The 20,007-nt window shown below is 40.2% G+C and overlaps 1 protein-coding gene across 3 annotated transcripts in view; it reads right to left on the minus strand.

Annotated features, from left to right (window-relative positions):
• Positions 1 to 17,391, minus strand: part of RBL2 (RB transcriptional corepressor like 2) — a 46,774-nt gene extending 29,383 nt beyond the window's left edge. The window contains exons 1-5 of one of the 3 annotated variants that reach the window (XM_040253841.1): positions 17,011 to 17,391; positions 12,978 to 13,108; positions 8,558 to 8,758; positions 4,162 to 4,226; positions 635 to 763 (exon numbers count right to left, since the gene is read on the minus strand). In XM_040253841.1, the coding sequence (XP_040109775.1) occupies positions 635 to 763; positions 4,162 to 4,226; positions 8,558 to 8,758; positions 12,978 to 13,108; positions 17,011 to 17,253 (769 nt within the window). In that variant the 5' untranslated portion in view covers positions 17,254 to 17,391. Of the gene's footprint in view, positions 1 to 634; positions 764 to 1,727; positions 1,747 to 1,963; positions 2,510 to 4,161; positions 4,227 to 8,557; positions 8,759 to 12,977; positions 13,109 to 17,010 lie in introns of those variants that run through there. The other 2 variants (XM_040253843.1, XM_040253842.1) reach the window with 2 other exon arrangements.
• Positions 17,392 to 20,007: the final 2,616 nt, after the last annotated feature.

Here is a 20,007-nt window from a genome sequence, read left to right on the forward strand (position 1 = left end):
ACCAAGGTATTATTCAAGCAGCAAGAGCATTACATACTAGTTCAATAAGTACTTGTTAAATATTTGCTTTATAAATCATAATTTGGCCTCTTACTGTATATCATTCATAGAAATTCTACACCTTAAAGCCTGCTAAATGCATTGCCAAAATAATGATCCTTTCCACACACCTTTCAGAGTTGAAAATGCATTTTAATTATTTTAGAACCATAGGTATTCCTCTTCTGTAGAAAATACTTGAATGAATAAATCTTTCAACAAATCTTCTTTGACCTCCTCCTGTGTGTCAGGCATGAAACTTGCCATCGCACAAAACCACTGTCAGCTTGAATGTCATCATTGCTACTCCAGATTTCTAAATTCCTTCTTCTCATTGAGTATATATTTCAGAAACTTCTAAAGTTGTCATCTAACACTTTAAAAATGTTGTGATATTTGCGATTTCTCTTTCTACAGATATTTTTACAGAGAGCTCGACTCCTAGTTCTGAGTACTCTGGGATAACTATGGTGATGAAGCGTGGGAAAGCATTTATGTTCTCTGATGCTAGGAAACCTGTACTATGTATACAACCCTCAAGAGTAAACATAGTGTAGACATGTGAGTCATCTGAGTCCCTGATTTACAAACTTACCCTTAAAATTAGGGTTCACAAGTTCTTTACGATTGGAACATTGAAGGGCATTTCCATAAACTAAGTCCAAAGCACACAGCAGAAGATGATAAGAATTAACCAAGTCATCACTAATCATGGGAAAATTACCTATAGGATTATAAAGAATTAGAGAGTCAAATTTGCATCAACTTTACAATATTATAAAAATAATCTCTTCCTTTAATTAAAATGTCACTATACAACAATATGCAAGGCTGACTCAAGAGCTACAGAAAGTGTTTTGGCAAATTTACATTTTGAAATATTACTAATTGTTTAATAAATTTCTAAGAGTTTAAGAAAAACCAAAACTTCACTAAAAATGCCATTCACTTAACAGTTGTTAAATAAGCATTTATTAAATGCCTGTCCAAACTTACTTTCGCTGGTTTTTCTTTTGAAAACCCTGAATACAACTTCATAAATTATCTCAAGCTGTAAGAAATTGTTGTATATGAAAATACTTTTCTGTCAAGAAAATTGGTATAAATATTTATTTGGGAAAAGCTCAAAATTAATATAATTATTTTTTAGCATATATGTACTTTAAAAAGACCAGAAACTATAATCAGACTCCTAGCAGTAATAGTTCAATGCTTTTTGATGTAGTAATACAAGCTCATACAAACTAACGCAACAGGATCACAATAAAAGATATTTCAGTTCTAGAGCAAATATCCTGGGAATAACTGTTGATGCTTGGTAACAGAGAAAAAACTAAACCAAAACCTAAACCCATAGAAACATATAACTTTTGTAGTTCTAGTTTATCTCTAACATTGAAAACAGGTTTTTACAGGCAGTTAAAACGAGTTATTCTTAGAAATTAAAACATAGTTCTAGATATTTTGTATCTTTAAGCATAACCCTCCTTCCACTAAACACTGCTTATATATGCTTCATATTGACTTTACATTCTCATAGTAACAGATGAATTCAATCTAAATAGCTAACATACATCTGAAGAATTATTTCTAAACCTCGACGTTTTCACACTAAATACAAACACACACTCATACTACTTTGTTTCAGGCTTTTTTCCTTCTTTCCTCTAAAGAAACTTACCACTTACCTCAGCATATCAGGATAAGCAATTCATTTTTTTTAATAGGTGAAACATTTCAACAAATCAATTTAAATGAATCAAAGAGAAAAAAATATTTTTCTGTTGCCAAAAACACAAATGATAATTAATAGGTTAAATTCTGCATTGATATAACCAAACTAACTTGCTTGGTTTGACTATAAAGATGCTTAATATTAAAATATACTCAATTCCTCAAATGTAAAACAGGAAGTGGTACCTACCAGTTTCAAATTAAAAAGCCCATCACACAGACAAGCCTAAACTTGTCGCTGGTGTGTACTTGCCGTAGAAGGAAAAAACCTGCAGCAGTAACTTCTTACAAGCAACTTAGATGCCCCTAAAGATCAGAATCTAAATTCCAGGACTCTCCTAACATGACAGAGTCTACCTTTCCAATCCTGACTTTAGAAATAAATCCCACTTTGTGAAATATTTTCTCTTTCAATCTACAAAGATAATCTGACTAAAGACTTGGGAGATCATGTAAAGCAGGAAGTGGTGCCTAACAGTCTTCAGGCCACAAAGCCCTTCATGACAACAAGCCCAAACTTGTCACTGGTATGTACTTGCCATTGGAAGTCAACAAAGATAACAGGCAAATGTTAGCTTATTTATCAGGAATGAGATCATCTGGGATGCCCACTGTTGCACACAAAATCATGAAAAAGATGCCCATAAAAGAATACACCTCCCCCACAAATAATGAAATCCAGAACTGAAGAAAACCAACTATTCTACTCTACTGGAAAAGATCGTAGTGAAGCGTAAATGATCGCAGCACTGGACTGTGAGTAGACAAAGGCTCTTCAGACCAAATAATTACAGACAGAATTAATAACAGTAAGATAAAATTAAAAACTCAGATAACTGTAGAGACAAAAATATGCCACCCCCAGTTGCTCAACTGAGACCAAAACCTACTTGAGGGCAATCCACTTCTTTTCCAGTAATTTATATACCAGTACTAAATACTTACCTCCATAAAACAGACAAAAATCCTCTAAGTCAGATATACCTGCCCATAACCTACTGCCCAGATTAATATCATATATAACACCACCCACAGTAAGCCGAGGGGCAGCGAATGGTCAAACCATCATGAAACAGTTTATGTGCTCTTAAGATGTTCCGCATTTCATGCCACTGATCACACCACCTTCATCCGCACTAAAGAAACATGCAGTGTGATGGAAAGTGAAAATCACCAAGAGCTTACTTCGGACAAAGAAAGATTTTTCTTTTCAGTCAAGCATGCAGCTCGGGGAAGGGGGGATTAGTTGTAGCCTATAACAATCAGACCAATCACAGTGACACCAACAGAGTGACACATCCCTGCTGGAGGGCCCACACCCCCAGCATGAAACCAAGAGCTTCTAGATGTGGATTCACAGCCTAGCTCTTCTTCCAGCAGCTGGTTTCTGGGCCTCAGTAACTTACTCTTTAACATAAATACATTGGGCAAGTTGAGCTAATAGTGAGAATCTCTCCTACTGAAGAAACCTTTCAGCTCTATAATTCTTTGATTTTAACTTTGCATTTTATTAGGCTATCTTAATGGCAAAGGCATTCTACACAGTCTACAGAAAAAGCTAAAGAACCGTACTTTCTTTTCTTCCTTAAATTACTAAGAATCATTTTTACATAGAAACACAGGACGATGATAGTCATAAAAATGTATTTCACTGAACGCAGACCTTGGGCAGGTTAAGTGAGAATAGAAGGTAGTGAAAATAAGTTGTATCTAAAGGCATTTGATCAAGCATGTTTATCTGAACAAGGCATAAAAAGTAATCTAAATTACTTTGAGAATGATTAGTCCCACTCCATTATGGAAGGCATGTCTTGTGCAAAATACAAGTCCAAGCCAAAAGCACAGACACACTCACGTATTTCAGCCCATAATTCAGAGATAATATGCTTTGGAAAAGGTGTTGTGTGAGAACAAAACTAAAGGATAGTCCATTTAATGCACAATATTTGGTACACTGCAAAGAAATCCAGTGCTGCGGAGCAACTAGGCCGGTGTACCGCGACTGCTGAAACCAGAGTGCCCTAGAGCCTGTGCTCCATGAGGGAAACCGCTGCGGCGAGAAGCCTGTGCCCCGCAGAGAGGGCAGCCCCCGCTCGCCACTACCGGAGAAAGCGCGTGCACCAAAAATAAAAGAATCAATAATTTTTTTAAAAAAAGAGAAATCAAGAGGGAGGAAGGGAGAAAATATCAGAGGAAAAAAAAATAAAGAAAGAAAAGAAATTCAAAAGCTTTATAAAATGGCAATACTTAAAAAAAAGAAGGTGGGATTCAAATCCTCGAGAAATTTTTCAGTGAGCATCTTTTCCTGATACACATTATAGGTTGACCGTAGTAGTACCTGAACTTTTAAGTAAGCTAATATTGAAATAAATATTACTCTTTCCTTACCTTTCGCATATATAAAAAGCACCCAACAAAAATGGAAAACTTCAGACACGGTACAGGGCTGTCGCCTTGAGGGGGGAGAAAAAAGTCATGAGATAACAGAAGAATCAGAAAAAGACATGACACATGACTGTAAACTAGGTGAGAAACAAAACCCACAGTTGGAGGGAGTGACAGCAGATTCATTTCTCGTGGAAAACGTGCAAGAAGTTCTGTTCCAATCGAACACAGGTAAGGAAATTGCTGGGAAAGCGAGGGAAAGCTCGCTCAGAAGAAAAATTCTGAAGAACTGTAGATCCTTTTCCAGGTCAAGATAGCTAAGGCAGAAAATAAAATGAGTTCTATTTTTTAACGAGTTGGTTAAAGCAGGGCAATGTTTAATCCTTGCCATCAACTGGTGAATAAAGCCCTATAATATGATAACCAAGGAGAAGGCTCTTGTAGCGAATGAGGAGACTAAGACACATGGAGAGCAACTGTACAGAGTTAACAGTAGTGTGGGAACTAAACCCTGTCTTCAGCTTCTTCTCCTCAAAGCACCTTGTTAGAATAAGGGTACAAACAAAATAAGAATGAAATGAACAAAATAACAATAGCTCTCTTGATGACATCAGCAAGGCTAACGTTGCTTTAAGACCCATGTATACAGTCAGATTGGCTTCCCAGGTGGCGCTAGTGGTAAAGAATCTGACTGCCAATGCAGGAGATATAAGAGGTGTGAGTTTGATCCCTGGGTTGGGAAGATTCCCTGGAGAAGGGAATGGCAGCCCACTCCAATATTCTTGCCTGGAGAATCCCATGGGCAGAGGAGCCTGGTGGGCTACATAGTGTCGGACATGACTGCAGCAGCTTGGCACACACTCGTGCAGTCAGATAGTCCTCCAATTTTTTTTCCTCTATCATAGCTGATGAACTGTAAACCCTCACTCTCTGAAGACATTCCAGATTATATTAAGTCACAAAAAGCATGGGGGGAGCATGCTGCATGACACGCAGGATCTTACCCCAAACAGGGATCAAACCTGTGCCCCCTGCAGTGGAAGCACAGTCTTAACCCCTGGACCACCAGGGAAGGCCCACGAGAGGACTTTCAGTGGAAATTCTGGGCTTCCTATCATTCCTTCTATTTCTACCATTAAGAGTACCTGTTATAGGTACTGTTGTAGGGAAGAAGAGGGAGAAAAAAATAAGAGTACCTGTTGTATTTGCTAAGTCATCTGCTAAAGGGAGTTTTAGACCTGTTTTAAACTGGCTTTTCTACCAAAACCTCTGCCAATGTTTAGATCAGACATGTGTTGGCTCCATATCCCAATACCCTTATTCTTACAAGGTGTTTTGAGGAGAAGAAGCTGAAGACTGGAGTTTAGTTCCCACACTGTCATTAACTCAGTACCCCTGCTCTCCACGTGTCTTAGTTTCCTCATCTGCTAAAAGATACTTCTCCTTGGGTAGCATATTGTAGGGCTTCATTCACCAGTTGATGGCAAGGGTTATACGTCATGGCCCCACTTTAAAAAGCAGCCTTCTGACCACAGACATGACAAACTATGTAGTTTTGACGCCTACCAAGATAAAAGTCAAACTTTTAGGCTTAACCCTCAAGCCATTCTAACTTTCAGCTATAAGTCCTAGGGATGTAATGTACAACATAAATATAATTAACACTGCTGTAGGTTCACATATGCAAGTTGTTAAGAGAATAAATCTTAAAGGGTTCTGATCAGAAGGAATTTTTTTTCTATTTAACTTTGTATTGCTATATGAGATGCTGAATGTTCACTAAACGTATTGTGGTCATCATTTCATAAGTCACATCATTATATTGCACTCCTTAAATTTTATAGTGCTGTATGTCAATTATATCTCAATAACACTGGAAGGGAGAAAAAAAAATTAAGCCACTCCCAAAACTGGCTCTATAACTTGAAAACCCTGGAACAACCAACCAACTTAGCGAAATTTCCTCTTTGCTGCTGTGGTATTTTCATTCTTCATCCTCTGCATAGAAGAACATCTCTCCAAATTCACCAAAATGGGTACCAAATGATGGTTACCAAAATGCCACCCAACCTTTCAGACATGTTTCTACTTCTTCCATGGAACATTATCTAACTGGCTTATACAGAGTGGATTATTTTTGCCTCAGAAGTCCTACATTTCTATTATTTTTTGCATTTATACATGCCTCTCCCTTATAATACTTACTGTAAGTTCTCAAAAGACAGTAACTGTGGGTTTGGGTTTTGGCCTATTTGTTCTTGTTTTTAATAATTGTGTCCTACATAATACCTAACAAAGTAGTTCATATAGTAAACTCTCAATAAATATTCAATGACAAATTTTCAAAGAACAGTTTATAAGAACATGGGTTCTCAGGCAGACTCTTTAAGTTTCAGTAAGAGCTCCACACTTACTGTGTGACACTGGCCAGATCACTTAGCCTCTGAAAGGCTTGGTTCCCCTACCTGTAACAACAGTATCAACCTCATGAAGCTGAAGCAGTGATTAACTCAAGTAATACATGCTTAATTTAAGTCTTAGCAGAGTCCCTGCACCATAATAAATGCTCAGTAAATGGTACGAATTATTATTCCTGTGATTAGGGTGATATAAATTAGACCTTTTAGTAAACTTATCTTAGAGTTTTCTTAATTAGAATTAAGTAATATATACATCTAAATAATATGTATGTGCTCAGTCACTCAGTTGTGGCCCACTCTGCAACCCCAAGGACTGTAGCCCGCCAGGCTCCTCTGTCCATGGAATTTTCTGGCAAGAATACTGGAGTGGATTGCCATTTCATTCTCCAATATAGTATACATAGCAATATAATATATATATATACATATAATTAAGAAAATTCTATAATATATATTATAGAATTACATTGTCAACAAAGGTCCGTCTAGTCAAGGCTATGGTTTTTCCAGTAGTCATGTGTGGATGTGAGAGTTGGACTATAAAGAAAGCTGAGCACTGAAGAATTGATGCTTTTGAACTGTGGTGTTAGAGGAGACTTTTTAGAGTCCCTTGGACTGCAAGGGGATCCAACCAGTCCATCCTAAAGGAAATCAGTCCTGGGTGTTCATTGGAAGGACTGATGTTGAAGCTGAAACTCCAATATTTTGGCCACCTGATGCGAAGAGCTGCTTCATTTGAAAAGACCCTGATGCTGGGAAAGACTGAAGGCGGGAGGAGAAGGGGATGACAGAGGATGAGATGGTTGGATGGCATCACTGACTCAATGGACATTGAGTTTGGGTGAACTCCGGAAGTTGGTGATGGACAGGGAGGCCTGGATGCTGGGGTCTCAAAGAGTTGGACATGACTGAGTGACTGAACTGAACTGATAATATATATGTGTAATAATATATATCAAAGCAAATACAATCTGAAACCATTTTCTGCAACACTTTAAGGAAAAGAAGATACATTATATTTTTCTATAAATGATCGTATCAGCTCATTCAGACTCAGAAAGAAGCTTCTATCCAAACTTTAGAATACTTCATTATAAACAGACAATTCCCCAAAACTGCAAGCAAACCAGACTGGCTGCTTCCATAGCAATGGGGTCAACTATATAAAAATGTACATTGTTTTATTTTTTAAAGATGCTCACTTACTATAAACATCCATCACAATTTGGGGACATTTTTATATACTGAAAGAGAAGCAAACTTTATTCATTCAATTATAATAACTCCCTTTCCCCTACTTTTCTTGTCAACATCTTTCTAGTTCTATTTCCACTTCTACTTTATGAAACAACTTTCCTGAGAAAAGTAGAGAATTTGTATCCCATAACTGCCCTTATCTGCCAGGAAAGATGGAAGACATTGAGCCAGAGTACGTTTTCAGACCTTACAGACAGAGTCAGAAGCACAATTTCATGACAGTTTCAATTCAACTACTCTTCTCCAACCAAATTTCTCTACTTTTCACTGGTTGTAAACATCCAAATACAAGAAGCCTTTTCAGGGGAATTTACTCAGTTTGACATAAAAGTCAAATAAAGAGTTTATATGTATTATAATATGTAGAAAATAATAGAAAAAGTCAATACAGTCAATATAAGAAAATTAAGTAATCAAATTCTATACCCAAGGTGGCTAATTGGTGAGAGCACCGACAGTCCCGTTGTTGCATTGTTGGTTGCTTAAAGGAAAAGTATATATGAACAAAGATTCCCCACATTTTGCAACATGAAAGAAGCTAAACTCTTCAGAGCTAACATAAAATGAAAAGCAAGAAATTATGATGAGAAAAAAGATTAGTTATGAAATCACATTGATTTCTTAGGACTAGCAAAAGAAACTGAGGGAAGCAGACCAAGGGATCAAAACTGTAGCACAGACAGAAGAGTGTGTATTCCTGCTTAACAAATATAAAAACATACCGCTGTTTTCGTCCTCTTTGTTGACGCGGCTGATCCTCTTGAGGATATTTAAAAATGTCCTGAAAGATGGGTTCATATTTCTTAAAAATTACAGCAGAAACAGTGAAGTTTCTTTCTAATCTCTCAGTACGTTCTCTGAAATGTGGAGGGAGATTTGCCATGTCTTCCCATTTCTTCATCTTGTTAAAAAATTCAATTAAGCTGATAGTAAAAATTAAAAGTGAGATTTTCATAATTAATACAAATATAGGTAAATAAAAGTAAATCAACATTAACTCACTATTACTTTTAGACAGTGATATAAAATCACAACTCATGACTCTGACTAGCTTAGTCTCACAGGTCGGTTTATTTCTCTCATCTTCCAAATCTTTCCTAATCCAAAACTTTCTTAATCTCTTTTTCTGAGATTAAAGTTTTTTTTAAATTATGAAATACACATCCACACTATAAAATAAGTAACCAGAGAACAAAACCAACATTCACGTACCAACTGATTCAACAGATATTAATATAGCACATAAATTTTGACGTTTGCTTCATATTCTATAGAAACAGCCAAAGTTCTCATTTGTACTCTTCCCCAATCCTATTTCTCACTCTTCTTCCCCAAAGATAACCATCATTCTACAGTCTGAGTCCTTCTCATCCAAGTTTTTATACTTACTATGTGGTTATATATGTACCCAGTAACAGTATCTTTTGTATGTCTGATTTTACAATTTTATGTAAATAGTACACTGTAAGTAGCATTCTATAACTTACTTTTCCATTCAATAATGGCTTTTTATTTGTTTTTTTGCCTTGTCCTGCAACATGTGGGATCCTAGTTCCCTATCAAACTCACACCCCCTGCAGTGAGAGTATGAAGTCTTAATCACTGAATCATCTGAGAATTCCCCATTCAATATTGTTTATTAGATTAACGTTGATATGGATAGATTGAATTTATTCAATTTAATTGCTAAAAATATTCCTCCATATGAACTACTAGTTTTTGCATTTACTCCCCAACCAATGGAAACTAAGGCTTCTAATTTTTCTCTGTAACAAAAAATGCTATAAGGAACACATTCTTATACATGTATACTGGAATTTATTTAAGAATTACCCCCAAGAAATAGAATTGCTGACTCAGAGAATATGCATCTTCAACTTTACTGGCTGCTGCCAAATTTCCCGCTAGAGTGACTGTGCCAATTTATACTCTCTCTAATGTACATTAGCAATAAAGAGTTCCTATTGCCCTGCATAATGGTATTGTGCGCGCATGCTAAGTTGCTCCAGTCGACTGTGTTCGACTCTCTGCAACCCTGTGGACTAGAGCTCCTCTGTCCATGAGATTCTCCAGGCAAGAATCCTGGAGTGGGTTGCCATGCCCTTCCCCAGGGGATCTTCCCGACCCAGGGACCGAACCCACGTCTCTCACCTCTCCTGCATTGGCAGGCAGGTACTTTACCCCTAGTGCCACGTGGGAAGCCCAAATAATGGTATTATGAAACTGCAAATTTCCCCAATCTGATGAGAATGAAATAATATCTAATTTTTACTTTGAGCTTCTTTGATTACTAGTGAGATTGAATATATTTGTTACATCTATTAGCTACTTGAGTTTAGGCTTTTGTGAAATCATACACTTTTCCCATTTTTTAGTAGCTATTTGTCAATTATTAACTAGTGTTCAGCTCAGTTCAGTTGCTCGGTTGTGTCCAACTCTTTGCGACCCCAAGAATCACAGCACGCCAGGCCTCCCTGTCCTTCACCAACTCCTGGAGTTCACTCAAACTCACATCCATTGAGTCAGTGATGCCATCCAGCCATCTCATCCTCTGTCATCCCCTTCTCCTCCTGCCCCCAATCTCTCCCAGCATCAGAATCTTTTCCAGTGAGTCAACTCTTCGCATGAGGTGGCCAAAGTAATGGAGTTTCAGCTTTAGCATCATTCCTTCCAAAGAACACCCAGGACTGATCTCCTTTAGAATGGACTGGTTGAATCTCCTTGCAGTCCAAGGGACTCTCAAGAGTCTTCTCCAACACCACAGTTCAAAAGCATCAATTCTTCAGCGCTCAGCTTTCTTCACAGTCCAACTCTCACATCCATCCATGACCACTGGAAAAACCACAGCCTTGACTAGATGGACCTTTGTTGGCAAAGTAATGTCTCTGCTTTTCAATATGCTATCTAGGTTGGTCATAACTTTCCTTCCAAGGAGTAAGCGTCTTTTAACTTTATGGCTGCAATCACCATCTGCCGTGATTTTGGAGCCCAAAAAAACAGTCTGCCACTGTTTCCACTGTTTCCCCATCTATTTGCCATGAAGTGCTGGGACCAGATGCCATGATCTTCGTTTTCTGAATGTTGAGCTTTAAGCCAACTTTTTCACTCTCCACTTTCACTTTCATCAAGAGGTTTTTTTGTTAGTGGTTCTTTATTTAATTCTGGATATTGACCGTTGTTACATTACATTGTAAATATCTTCTCCCAAACTGCTCTTTGCTTTTAATTCATTTAGTCCATTATGGCAGAAAAGTAAATAACCTGTACCCATAGGTAAGAAGTTAAAAACTGAGTTTTTGAAATGGAAATAAAACTGAGTCTTAGAAATTACTTGTGTTAAAGTATAAGTTTAGGGGAAACAGTGGAACCAGTGTCAGACTTTATTTTTGAGGGCTCTAAAATCACTGCAGATGGTGACTGCAGCCATGAAATTTAAAGACGCTTACTCCTTGGAAGGAAAGTTATGACCAACCTAGATAGCATATTGAAAAGCAGAGACATTACTTTGCCAACAAAGGTCCGTCTAGTCAAGGCTATGGCTTTTCCAGTGATCATGTATGGATGTGAGAGTTGGACTGTGAAGAAAGCTGAGCGCTGAAGAATTGATGCTTTTGAACTGTGGTGTTGGAGAAGACTCTTGAGAGGCCCTTGGACTGCAAGGAGATCCAACCAGTCCATTCTAAAGGAGATCAGTCCTGGGCATTCTTTGGAAGGAATGATGCTAAAGCTGAAACTCCATTACTTTGGCCACCTCATGCGAAGAGCTGACTCACTGGAAAAGATTCTGATGCTGGGAGAGATTGGGGGCAGGAGGAGAAGGGGATGACAGAGGATGAGATGGCTGGATGGCATCACCGACTCGATGGATGTGAGTTTGAGTGAACTCCGGGAGTTGGTGATGGACAGGGAGGCCTGGTGTGCTGCAATTCATGTGGTCGCAAAGAGTCGGACATGACTGAGCGACTGAACTGAACTGAGTCTGCTGCTGCTGCTGCTGCTGCTGCTGCTAAGTCGCTTCAGTCGTGTCTGACTCTGTTCGACCCCATAGACGGCAGCCCACCAGGCTCCCCCATCCCTGGGATTCTCCAGGCAAGAACACTGGAGTGGGTTGCCATTTCCTTCTCCAATGGGTGAAAGTGAAAAGTAAAAGTGAAGTCACTCAGTCGTGTCCTACTCTTAGCGACCTCATGGACTGCAGCCTACCAAGCTCCTCCGTCCATGGGATTTTCCAGGCAAGAGTACTGGAGTGGGGTGCCATTGTCTAGTAAAGTCTATAATGATTATTCCATAATTTGACCTTTGCTTCTAAAGTTCCTTATCTGTCATTTAACTAGATTACTCTGTCTCCACTTTGTTTCTTGGCAATGATTATACTTAACACCTTTTTTAAGGTTTATAGCCGAGATGTTCAATTCTTTATCAATTGCCTCTTGTTCTTAGGCCTAAATATAACTCTGGGTGAAATTCAGGATTAATAAAGACTACAGCTAAAAGATTATGTTTCTTGTTAATTATTTTAAAGTAAGTGATTTTTTTAAACCACTAGATCCATTAAGTTTTGACAGTGGTATTTCCTTCAAAATGCCAAACATCCTTTTCCCACCAGCCTTTAATAAGCCATGAGAAAATTAACCCAAAGTGCCCAAATAATGAAACATAATCAATTCAATTACACAACAGATAGAAAAAACAATTTATTCCTCCTCCTTAAAATATTCTTTGGCCTTCTCTCTAACTGATTTTGTAATAGTGTTACTTATCCCCCAAACAGGAAACTGAGTATTTACACATTACTTATAGAAGATACCAGTCCTGTGCAGGTAGTTGCAGGTTTAATACCATAAAATATTTACCTTTTCAATTTAGAGTATCTTTACTTAGAACTCTCCCAATAATTATAATAAGTCATAACCTTTAATAGTAAACTCCTCATTTAAGTGTTAAATACATTAAAATTTAAATATTTTTCTCCAAAGAAATAAAATATAACGGGTACTAACTTAGATGTGGCAAAGGAAAACCATGACCTAACTTCTAAATTTAGCATTCCACAGGCACAAAAGCTCAGAAAGTGAAAAAGAGAATTTCTGCTGTCACTATGTCTTTATATTAGCCGCACTTTAACAACTCTAACATAGTTACCTCTGCTCTGAACATCTCAGGATTCGAGTTAAAGATACATAGTTTCCTTCAACTGTCCCTTTGCTTACAGTTGGCACAGATTTTCTGCAAGCCACATATAAGGCACATGCTAACCAATGAAGATCATTTCCCTGTTAAAAAAGAAAAAGAAAGAAAATTGAGTTTGAGCTAATGAACTATACATATTTCAGTTGAAAAATGCTTGTGGGAAACTGCATTTTCAATGATGTTCCTGTCCCAAATGCTTTTATGACACATTTTTCCAAGGAGAAGTATGAGTTTGTTCTTTCACTTTGATCTGGCTCCACCAACAGCACAAATGAGAGTGATGCAACTTTCAAGATCATGAAAGGCAACAGGCATTCCACGTGGTTCTCTCTCTCAGAACATATACCCTAAAAGTCCCAACAAGGACAGAAATACAAGAAATCAAAAGATAAAAGTCGTTAACCAGTATTATATATTAAATATCAAGTGAATTTTATTTTCCACTGTACATGTCCATGAGACTGACACCCCACATGATCTGACAGCATGGCTGACTACTAGTTTCACAAGGGCAGGGATTTTGATGTTTTTGTGCACTATTCTATGCCCAGCACCTGGATAAGAGTGTCTGGCAAAGAACAGGTGATCAACAAGTATTTGGAAAATAAATAAATACTGATTAACTTATTGGGTAAACTAAGAATCTGAGATCAAAGTCTTTTTTAAAAAATTGAGCAATCATATACATTTTAAAAAATAACCAACCATGCAAAGATGGGCTCGATAAAGGACAGAAATGGTATGGACCTAACAGAAGCAGAAGATATTAAGAAGAGGTGGCAAGAATACACAGAAGAACTGTACAAAAAAGATCTTTAGGACCCAGATAATCACGATGGTGTGATCACTCACCTGGAGCCAGACATCCTGGAATGTGAAGTCAAGTGGGCCTTAGAAAGCATCACTACAAACAAAGCTCGTGGAGGTGACGGAATTCCAGTTGAGCTATTTCAGATCCTAAAAGATGATGCTGTGAAAGTGCTGCATTCAATATGCCAGCAAATTTGGAAAACTCCGCAGTGGCCACAGGACTAGAAAAGGTCAGTTTTCATTCTAATCCCAAAGAAAGGCAATGCCAAAGAATGCTCAAACTACCACACAATTGCACTCATCTCACATGCTAGTAAAGTAATCCTCAAAATTCTCCAAGCCAGGCTTCAGCAATACGTGAACCATGAACTTCCTGATGTTCAAGCTGGTTTTAGAAAAGGCAGAGCAACCAGAGATCTAATTGCCAACATCTGCTGGATCATGGAAAAGAAAAACTTCTATTTCCGCTTTATTGACTATGCCAAAGCCTTTGACTGTGTGGGTCACAATAAACTGTGGAAAATTCTGAAAGAGATGGGAATACCAGACCACCTGACCTGCCTCTTCAGAAACCTATATGCAGGTCAGGAAGCAACAGTTAGAACTGGACATGGAACAACAGACTGGTTCCAAATAGGAAAAGGAGTACGTCAAGGCTGTATATTGTCACCCTGCTTATTTAACTTCTATGCAGAGTACATCATGAGAAACGCTGGACTGGAAGAAACACAAACTGGAATCAAGACTGCCAGGAGAAATATCAATCACCTCAGATATGCAGATGACACCACCCTTATGGCAGAAAGTGAAGAGGAACTAAAAAGCCTCTTGATCAAAGGGAAAGAGGAGAGCGAAAAAGTTGGCTTAAAGCTCAACATTCAGAAAACGAAGATCATGGCATCTGGTCCCATCACTTCATGGGCAATAGATGGGGAAACAGTGGAAACAGTGTAGACTTTATTTTTGGCCTCCAAAATCACGGCAGATGGTGATTGCAGCCATGAAGTTAAAAGATGCTAGATAGCATATTGAAAAGCAGAGACATTACTTGGCCAACAAAGGTCCATATAGTCAAGGCTATGGTTTTTCCAGTGGTCATGGATGGATGTGAGAGTTGGACTGTGAAGAAAGCTGAGTGCTGAAGAATTGATGCTTTTGAACTGTGGTGTTGGAGAAGACTCTTGAGAGTCCCTTGGACTGCAAGAAGATCCAACCAGTCCATTCTAAAGGAGATCAGTCCTGGGTGTTCTTTGGAAGGAATGATACTAAAGCTGAAACTCCATTACTTTGGCCACCTTATGCAAAGAGTTGACTCATTGGAAAAGATTCTGATGCTGGGAGGGATTGGGGGCAGGAGGAGAAGGGGACGACAGAGGATGAGATGGCTGGATGGCATCACTGACTCGATGGACGTGAGTTTGAGTGAACTCCAGGAGTTGGTGACGGACAGGGAGGCCTGGTGTGCTGCAATTCATGGGGTCGCAAAGAGTCAGACATGACTGAGCGACTGGACTGAACTGAACCATCTATTATTTGTCACTTGTTTATATAACCCTGGGCTTCATATGACTTAACCACTGTGAGTTAAGCATAAAAAGTGTAAAATTATGCTTTTTCTATTTAATTTACAAGGTTACCCTGAGGGTAAAATAAGAGCTTATTTGGAGGCACTTATGCCCATCACCAAAAATAGTCCTTCTCTTTTGTCACAGGAACCACTAGGAAATCAACAATAACATGAGTGAACTCTGGGAGTTGGTGATGGACAAGGAGGCCTGGCGTGCTGCAATTCATGGGGGTTGCAAAGAGTCGGACACGACTGAGCAACTGAACTGAACTGACCTGACCCGACCTATTCAGTCATATCACCTAAGCATGTGAAAGAGCTTTGTAAATTCTAAAGCACTATCCATGAATGTTTTATGCTCCAGAAATTCCACATTACCTTACTTAACCTTCAGAACAGCTGTGTAAAGTAGGTACACATATCTCAAGTTGACATATCACAAAACTGAGTTTGGAGTGGTTAAGTAAATTGCCCGAAGTCACCAAGGCCTGTCAGGTTCTAAAGCCAGTACATTTCTAGCTACCCTCCCCTACTCTAGATGTAACTAAATTAAAATTATATTAATGCAAGAATAAAAAATAATAAGAATAAACTTAGTGAGTGCCACACAGGCAAAAACACCGTATTACAGTTAAAACACCTCTGTTAGCCTTCCCATTCTGAGCCTATTTGCCCTACTCTTTCCACAAACTATTAAACAACTTAAGAAAATCATATGGCCCGCAGTTTAAATATCACTCCCGTGGGCAGTTAGACAGCGGATAAACAATACACACTTCCGTGTCACTTCCCATTGGCCCGTAAAGGGGAGGTGCCTACAGAGTTGAACCTCACTGGCTAGAATGGCCATTTTTCTTAATTGCAAGACCCGTCCGAAGAAAGGGACAAAACATGTCTAGATGACAGCGACTCTTAAGAATCCTGTGCAGTGTCTGGGGTGACCAATAGGTCCTCAAGATCTCCGCAGTCCTGACTTCCTAGAGACAGATATGAGTCTATATCCAGGTAGGGAGAAAGCCCGTTTCATCCGCTCACGGGAAGATTCGTCTTTGTTTACAAATACACAAACACAGCCCGAAACGTAATGCATTTACTCAAATGGCAATGCCTGGACAAAGGCAATTAGGTACAGCTTGCAAAGAACTTGAGGAGAAGCCTGGAAACGCAGACACTAAAATCGGGTGAATTTCAGTGCGAGCGCAGGCAAGCCCCCCACCCCCATCCCTTTTGAGTACGGTCCTGACAACTGCACCTGTTCAGTCTGCCAACCAGATGGCTGTATTTTTGTAATCAGACCCCAGCACGACCTCAGCCTCGAGGTGCTAATTCAGGGCAAAGGCTGTTCCCCCTTCGGAACCGGAGAGGGAAGAGCACCGAGAAGTTCACTTTTAGGACCGCTAAGGGCTTTTCAAAAAGCCAGGTTTCCAGGACGAAAGTGGGCAAAAAGGACTCCCTTCCCGCTCCAGGCTGGGGACCGGGAGAGCCGGGGCTGACCTGGGGAGTTCCCCCGCGGGGCGCCCGAATCGGAGAGAGAAGGGCCCCCATCCCCCGCGGCGGGGCGGGACCGCTAGGCCCCGAAAACCCCTGGTCTCCTTTCCCCCGGCGCACCTCCAGCGTGTAGCTCTCGCTCATGCTCCGGTAACTCTCCCAGGCCTCGGCCCGCGCCGCCTCGTCCATGTTCAGGCGGCTGCACAGCTCGTCAAACCGCTGCTGGGTCTGAGGGGCCGGCGACCGGGCCGGCTGCGCGGCGTCCTCCGCCTCGCCATCGTCCTCCTCCTCCTCATCTGAGGCCGCCGCCGCCGCCGGAGGGGGAGGCGGGGGCGGCGGCGATTGGTCGCCTCCCGACGGCATAGCGTACACCTGTGTGGCAGGTCCTCAGGTGAGCCAAGGGCCCGGGCCCGCAGCCATTCAAACCGCGAAGCGCCCGCCGGTCGGCCGCCCTCTCGGCGACTGCGCCGCCGCCAACGGCGCTAGACCTCAAGCCGGCACCCGTAGTTCGGAGCACGGCCTGCTGGGAAATGTAGTCCAGGCCGGAGCCCCACGGGGATCAAAAATCATATTAAAAAAAAGTCATCTCGCGTCCTCTCCCTTAGCCTGAGATAAAACCGACTTCTCTACATTTCAAGTACCTCTTCATCGGGAGACCCATTCAGCAGGATTGTACTGAAGAGAAAGTATCTAAGAAACGTTGACACGTGAAGGTTTAGTGTTCAAAGTGTCCTCAGAAATAATACTTATCACCTGCGTGTCCTAATCTGAAAAACCAAGATAATAGAAAGGGCCTGTCTGCCTAAATTCAAATTTTGGCATCACTCTTACAAATTCTAGTTCTTTCTTATATTAATTTTTTGTCCGAGCTGCAGTGGTTTGTGATATTTTATTTCCCCGGTCAGGGATTCAACCAGTGCCCCTTTCAATGGAAGCAGTCCTAATCGGTGGACCGCCAGGGAATTCTCCTTTTCTGTGTTTTAATTTTATGTGAGACTTTCAAATAATTAATTGATTTTTTTTTAAGGAGTGATTCATTTTTCCCCCATAGGGTGAATTTACATTTACCCCTAAGTGACATATTTGTTCTTTTCTCAAAACTTCATTTTTCTTTGCTTTCTCTTTTCAAATCTATATGAATCACTTTATTTCCAGTCCTCTTTGGTTTATAAAGGAGTATAGTATTAATAAGTAGGAGTATTATTTTGCAACAAAAGTCCATCTAGTCAAAGCTATTTCCAGTAGTCATGTATGGATTTGAGAGTTGGACCGTAAAGAAAGCTGAGCGCCAAAGAATTGACACTTTTGAACTGTGGTGTTGGAGAAGACTCATGAGAGTCTGTTGGACTGGAAGGAGATCAAACCAGTCAATCCTAAAAAAAATCAACCCTGAATTTTCATTGGAAGGACTGATGTTGAAGATGAAGTTCCCATACTTTGGCTATCTGATGAGAAGGGCTGACTCATTGGAAAAGATCCTGATACTGGAAAAGATTGAAGGCAGGAGAAGAAGGGGACAACAGAGGATGAGATGGTTGGATGGCATCACTGACTCAATGGACATGAGTTTGAGTAAGCTCCAGGAGTTGGTGGTGGACAGGGAGGCCTGGTGTGCTGCAGTCCATGGGGTCACAAAGAGTCAGACATGACTGAGTGAATGAACTGAACTGATAGTATAAAATGTTTTCCTGCTCCAGGAGCCCAAGGCACTGCTGTTTTGCTGAGGTCACTTTTCTCTCTCTTCATTTGACCCTTTGAACACAGCCACCTTACTGCAAGGAAGCCCAGGTCACTTAGGGTAGCTTATTATCAAAGGTAGATTAAAGCCATAGACATCAGTGAAAACGATGAAAACATTTTATTCCATCACTCCTGACAGTAGGGGAAAGAGCCAGGCTGAGTCATGGTTTGTGTGGAGAGGACTAGGGATTTAAAGGGAAAATGAAAGAGTAGAGGTGGGGGAAGAGAGAAGAGCTCAAGCAAAACTTAAGAGGGTTAATGAGTATATGGGATCTCGAAGAGTCGGACACGACTGAGCGACTTCACTTTCACTTTTCCTTTCATGCATTGGAGAAGGAAATGGCAACCCATTCAAGTGTTCTTGCCTGGAGAATCCCAACTGAAGTGACTTAGCAGCAGAAGCAGCAGAGCTGATTTCATTTTGTATGGCAGAGACCAACACAATACTGTAAAGCAGTTATCCTTCAATTAAATATAAATTTTAAAATATTTCCAGAAATTTCCAAAAAACAAAACCTGAGTTTGCCACACACCCTAGCAACTATTTACACAGCATTTACATTGTATTTTAAACTAATTGCAAAGCACATATATTGAGTGGGGCTTCCCTGGTGGCTAAGATGGTAAAGAATCTGCCTGCAATGCAGGAGATCTGGGTTCGATCCCTAGGTTGGGGAAGATCCCCTGAAAAAGGGAATGGCAACCCACTCCAGTATTCTAGCCTGGAGATTCCATAAACAGAGGAAGCTGGCAGGCTACAGTCCATGGACTTGCAAAGAATCAGACACAACTGAACTACTAACACTTTCAATTTCTTTACATTGTGTCAGGTATTGTAAGTGATCTAGAGATGATTTAAAGTTTACAAGAGGATGTACATAGCTTGTATGGAAATACTATGATGTTTTATATGACTTCGATGCCAGCAGATATTGTATCTGTAGGGCTCCTGGAACCAATGCCCTGCAGATACCAGGGGATTTCTGTACATCTAAGAAGGGCAGAGGAAGGTATCACAATTGTAAGCCCTATTTAGTAAATGCTGTAGGAAAGGGACAGTTGGGGGTTTTCATCAGATGTTAGCAAAAACAATGTTTAAATTCTGGCAGCACTGAGCTTTCTCAGGCAGGCATTTTAATAGGGACTGGAGTCATCCTGGGACACAGTCTTATGTTGCTAGAAGCCATGAAGAGTTTGGGCATCTCTTAGAGCAAGGGTTTGGACAGGAGTTCTGCTGTTTTCCCTTTGACCATAGGACCTGAGTCCCCTGGTCCTTAGCCTCAGCCATGCTGAAGGAGCCCACTGGAAGCAGATCCTTCAGCCTCTGGTCAAGCTGTCCTGGCTAGTGCTATATGGAGCAGAGATGAACCCTGCCAA

Source organism: Oryx dammah, unplaced genomic scaffold (assembly GCF_014754425.2).
Source record: "Oryx dammah isolate SB20612 unplaced genomic scaffold, SCBI_Odam_1.1 HiC_scaffold_13, whole genome shotgun sequence".
Classification (NCBI taxonomy): Eukaryota; Metazoa; Chordata; class Mammalia; order Artiodactyla; family Bovidae; genus Oryx; species Oryx dammah.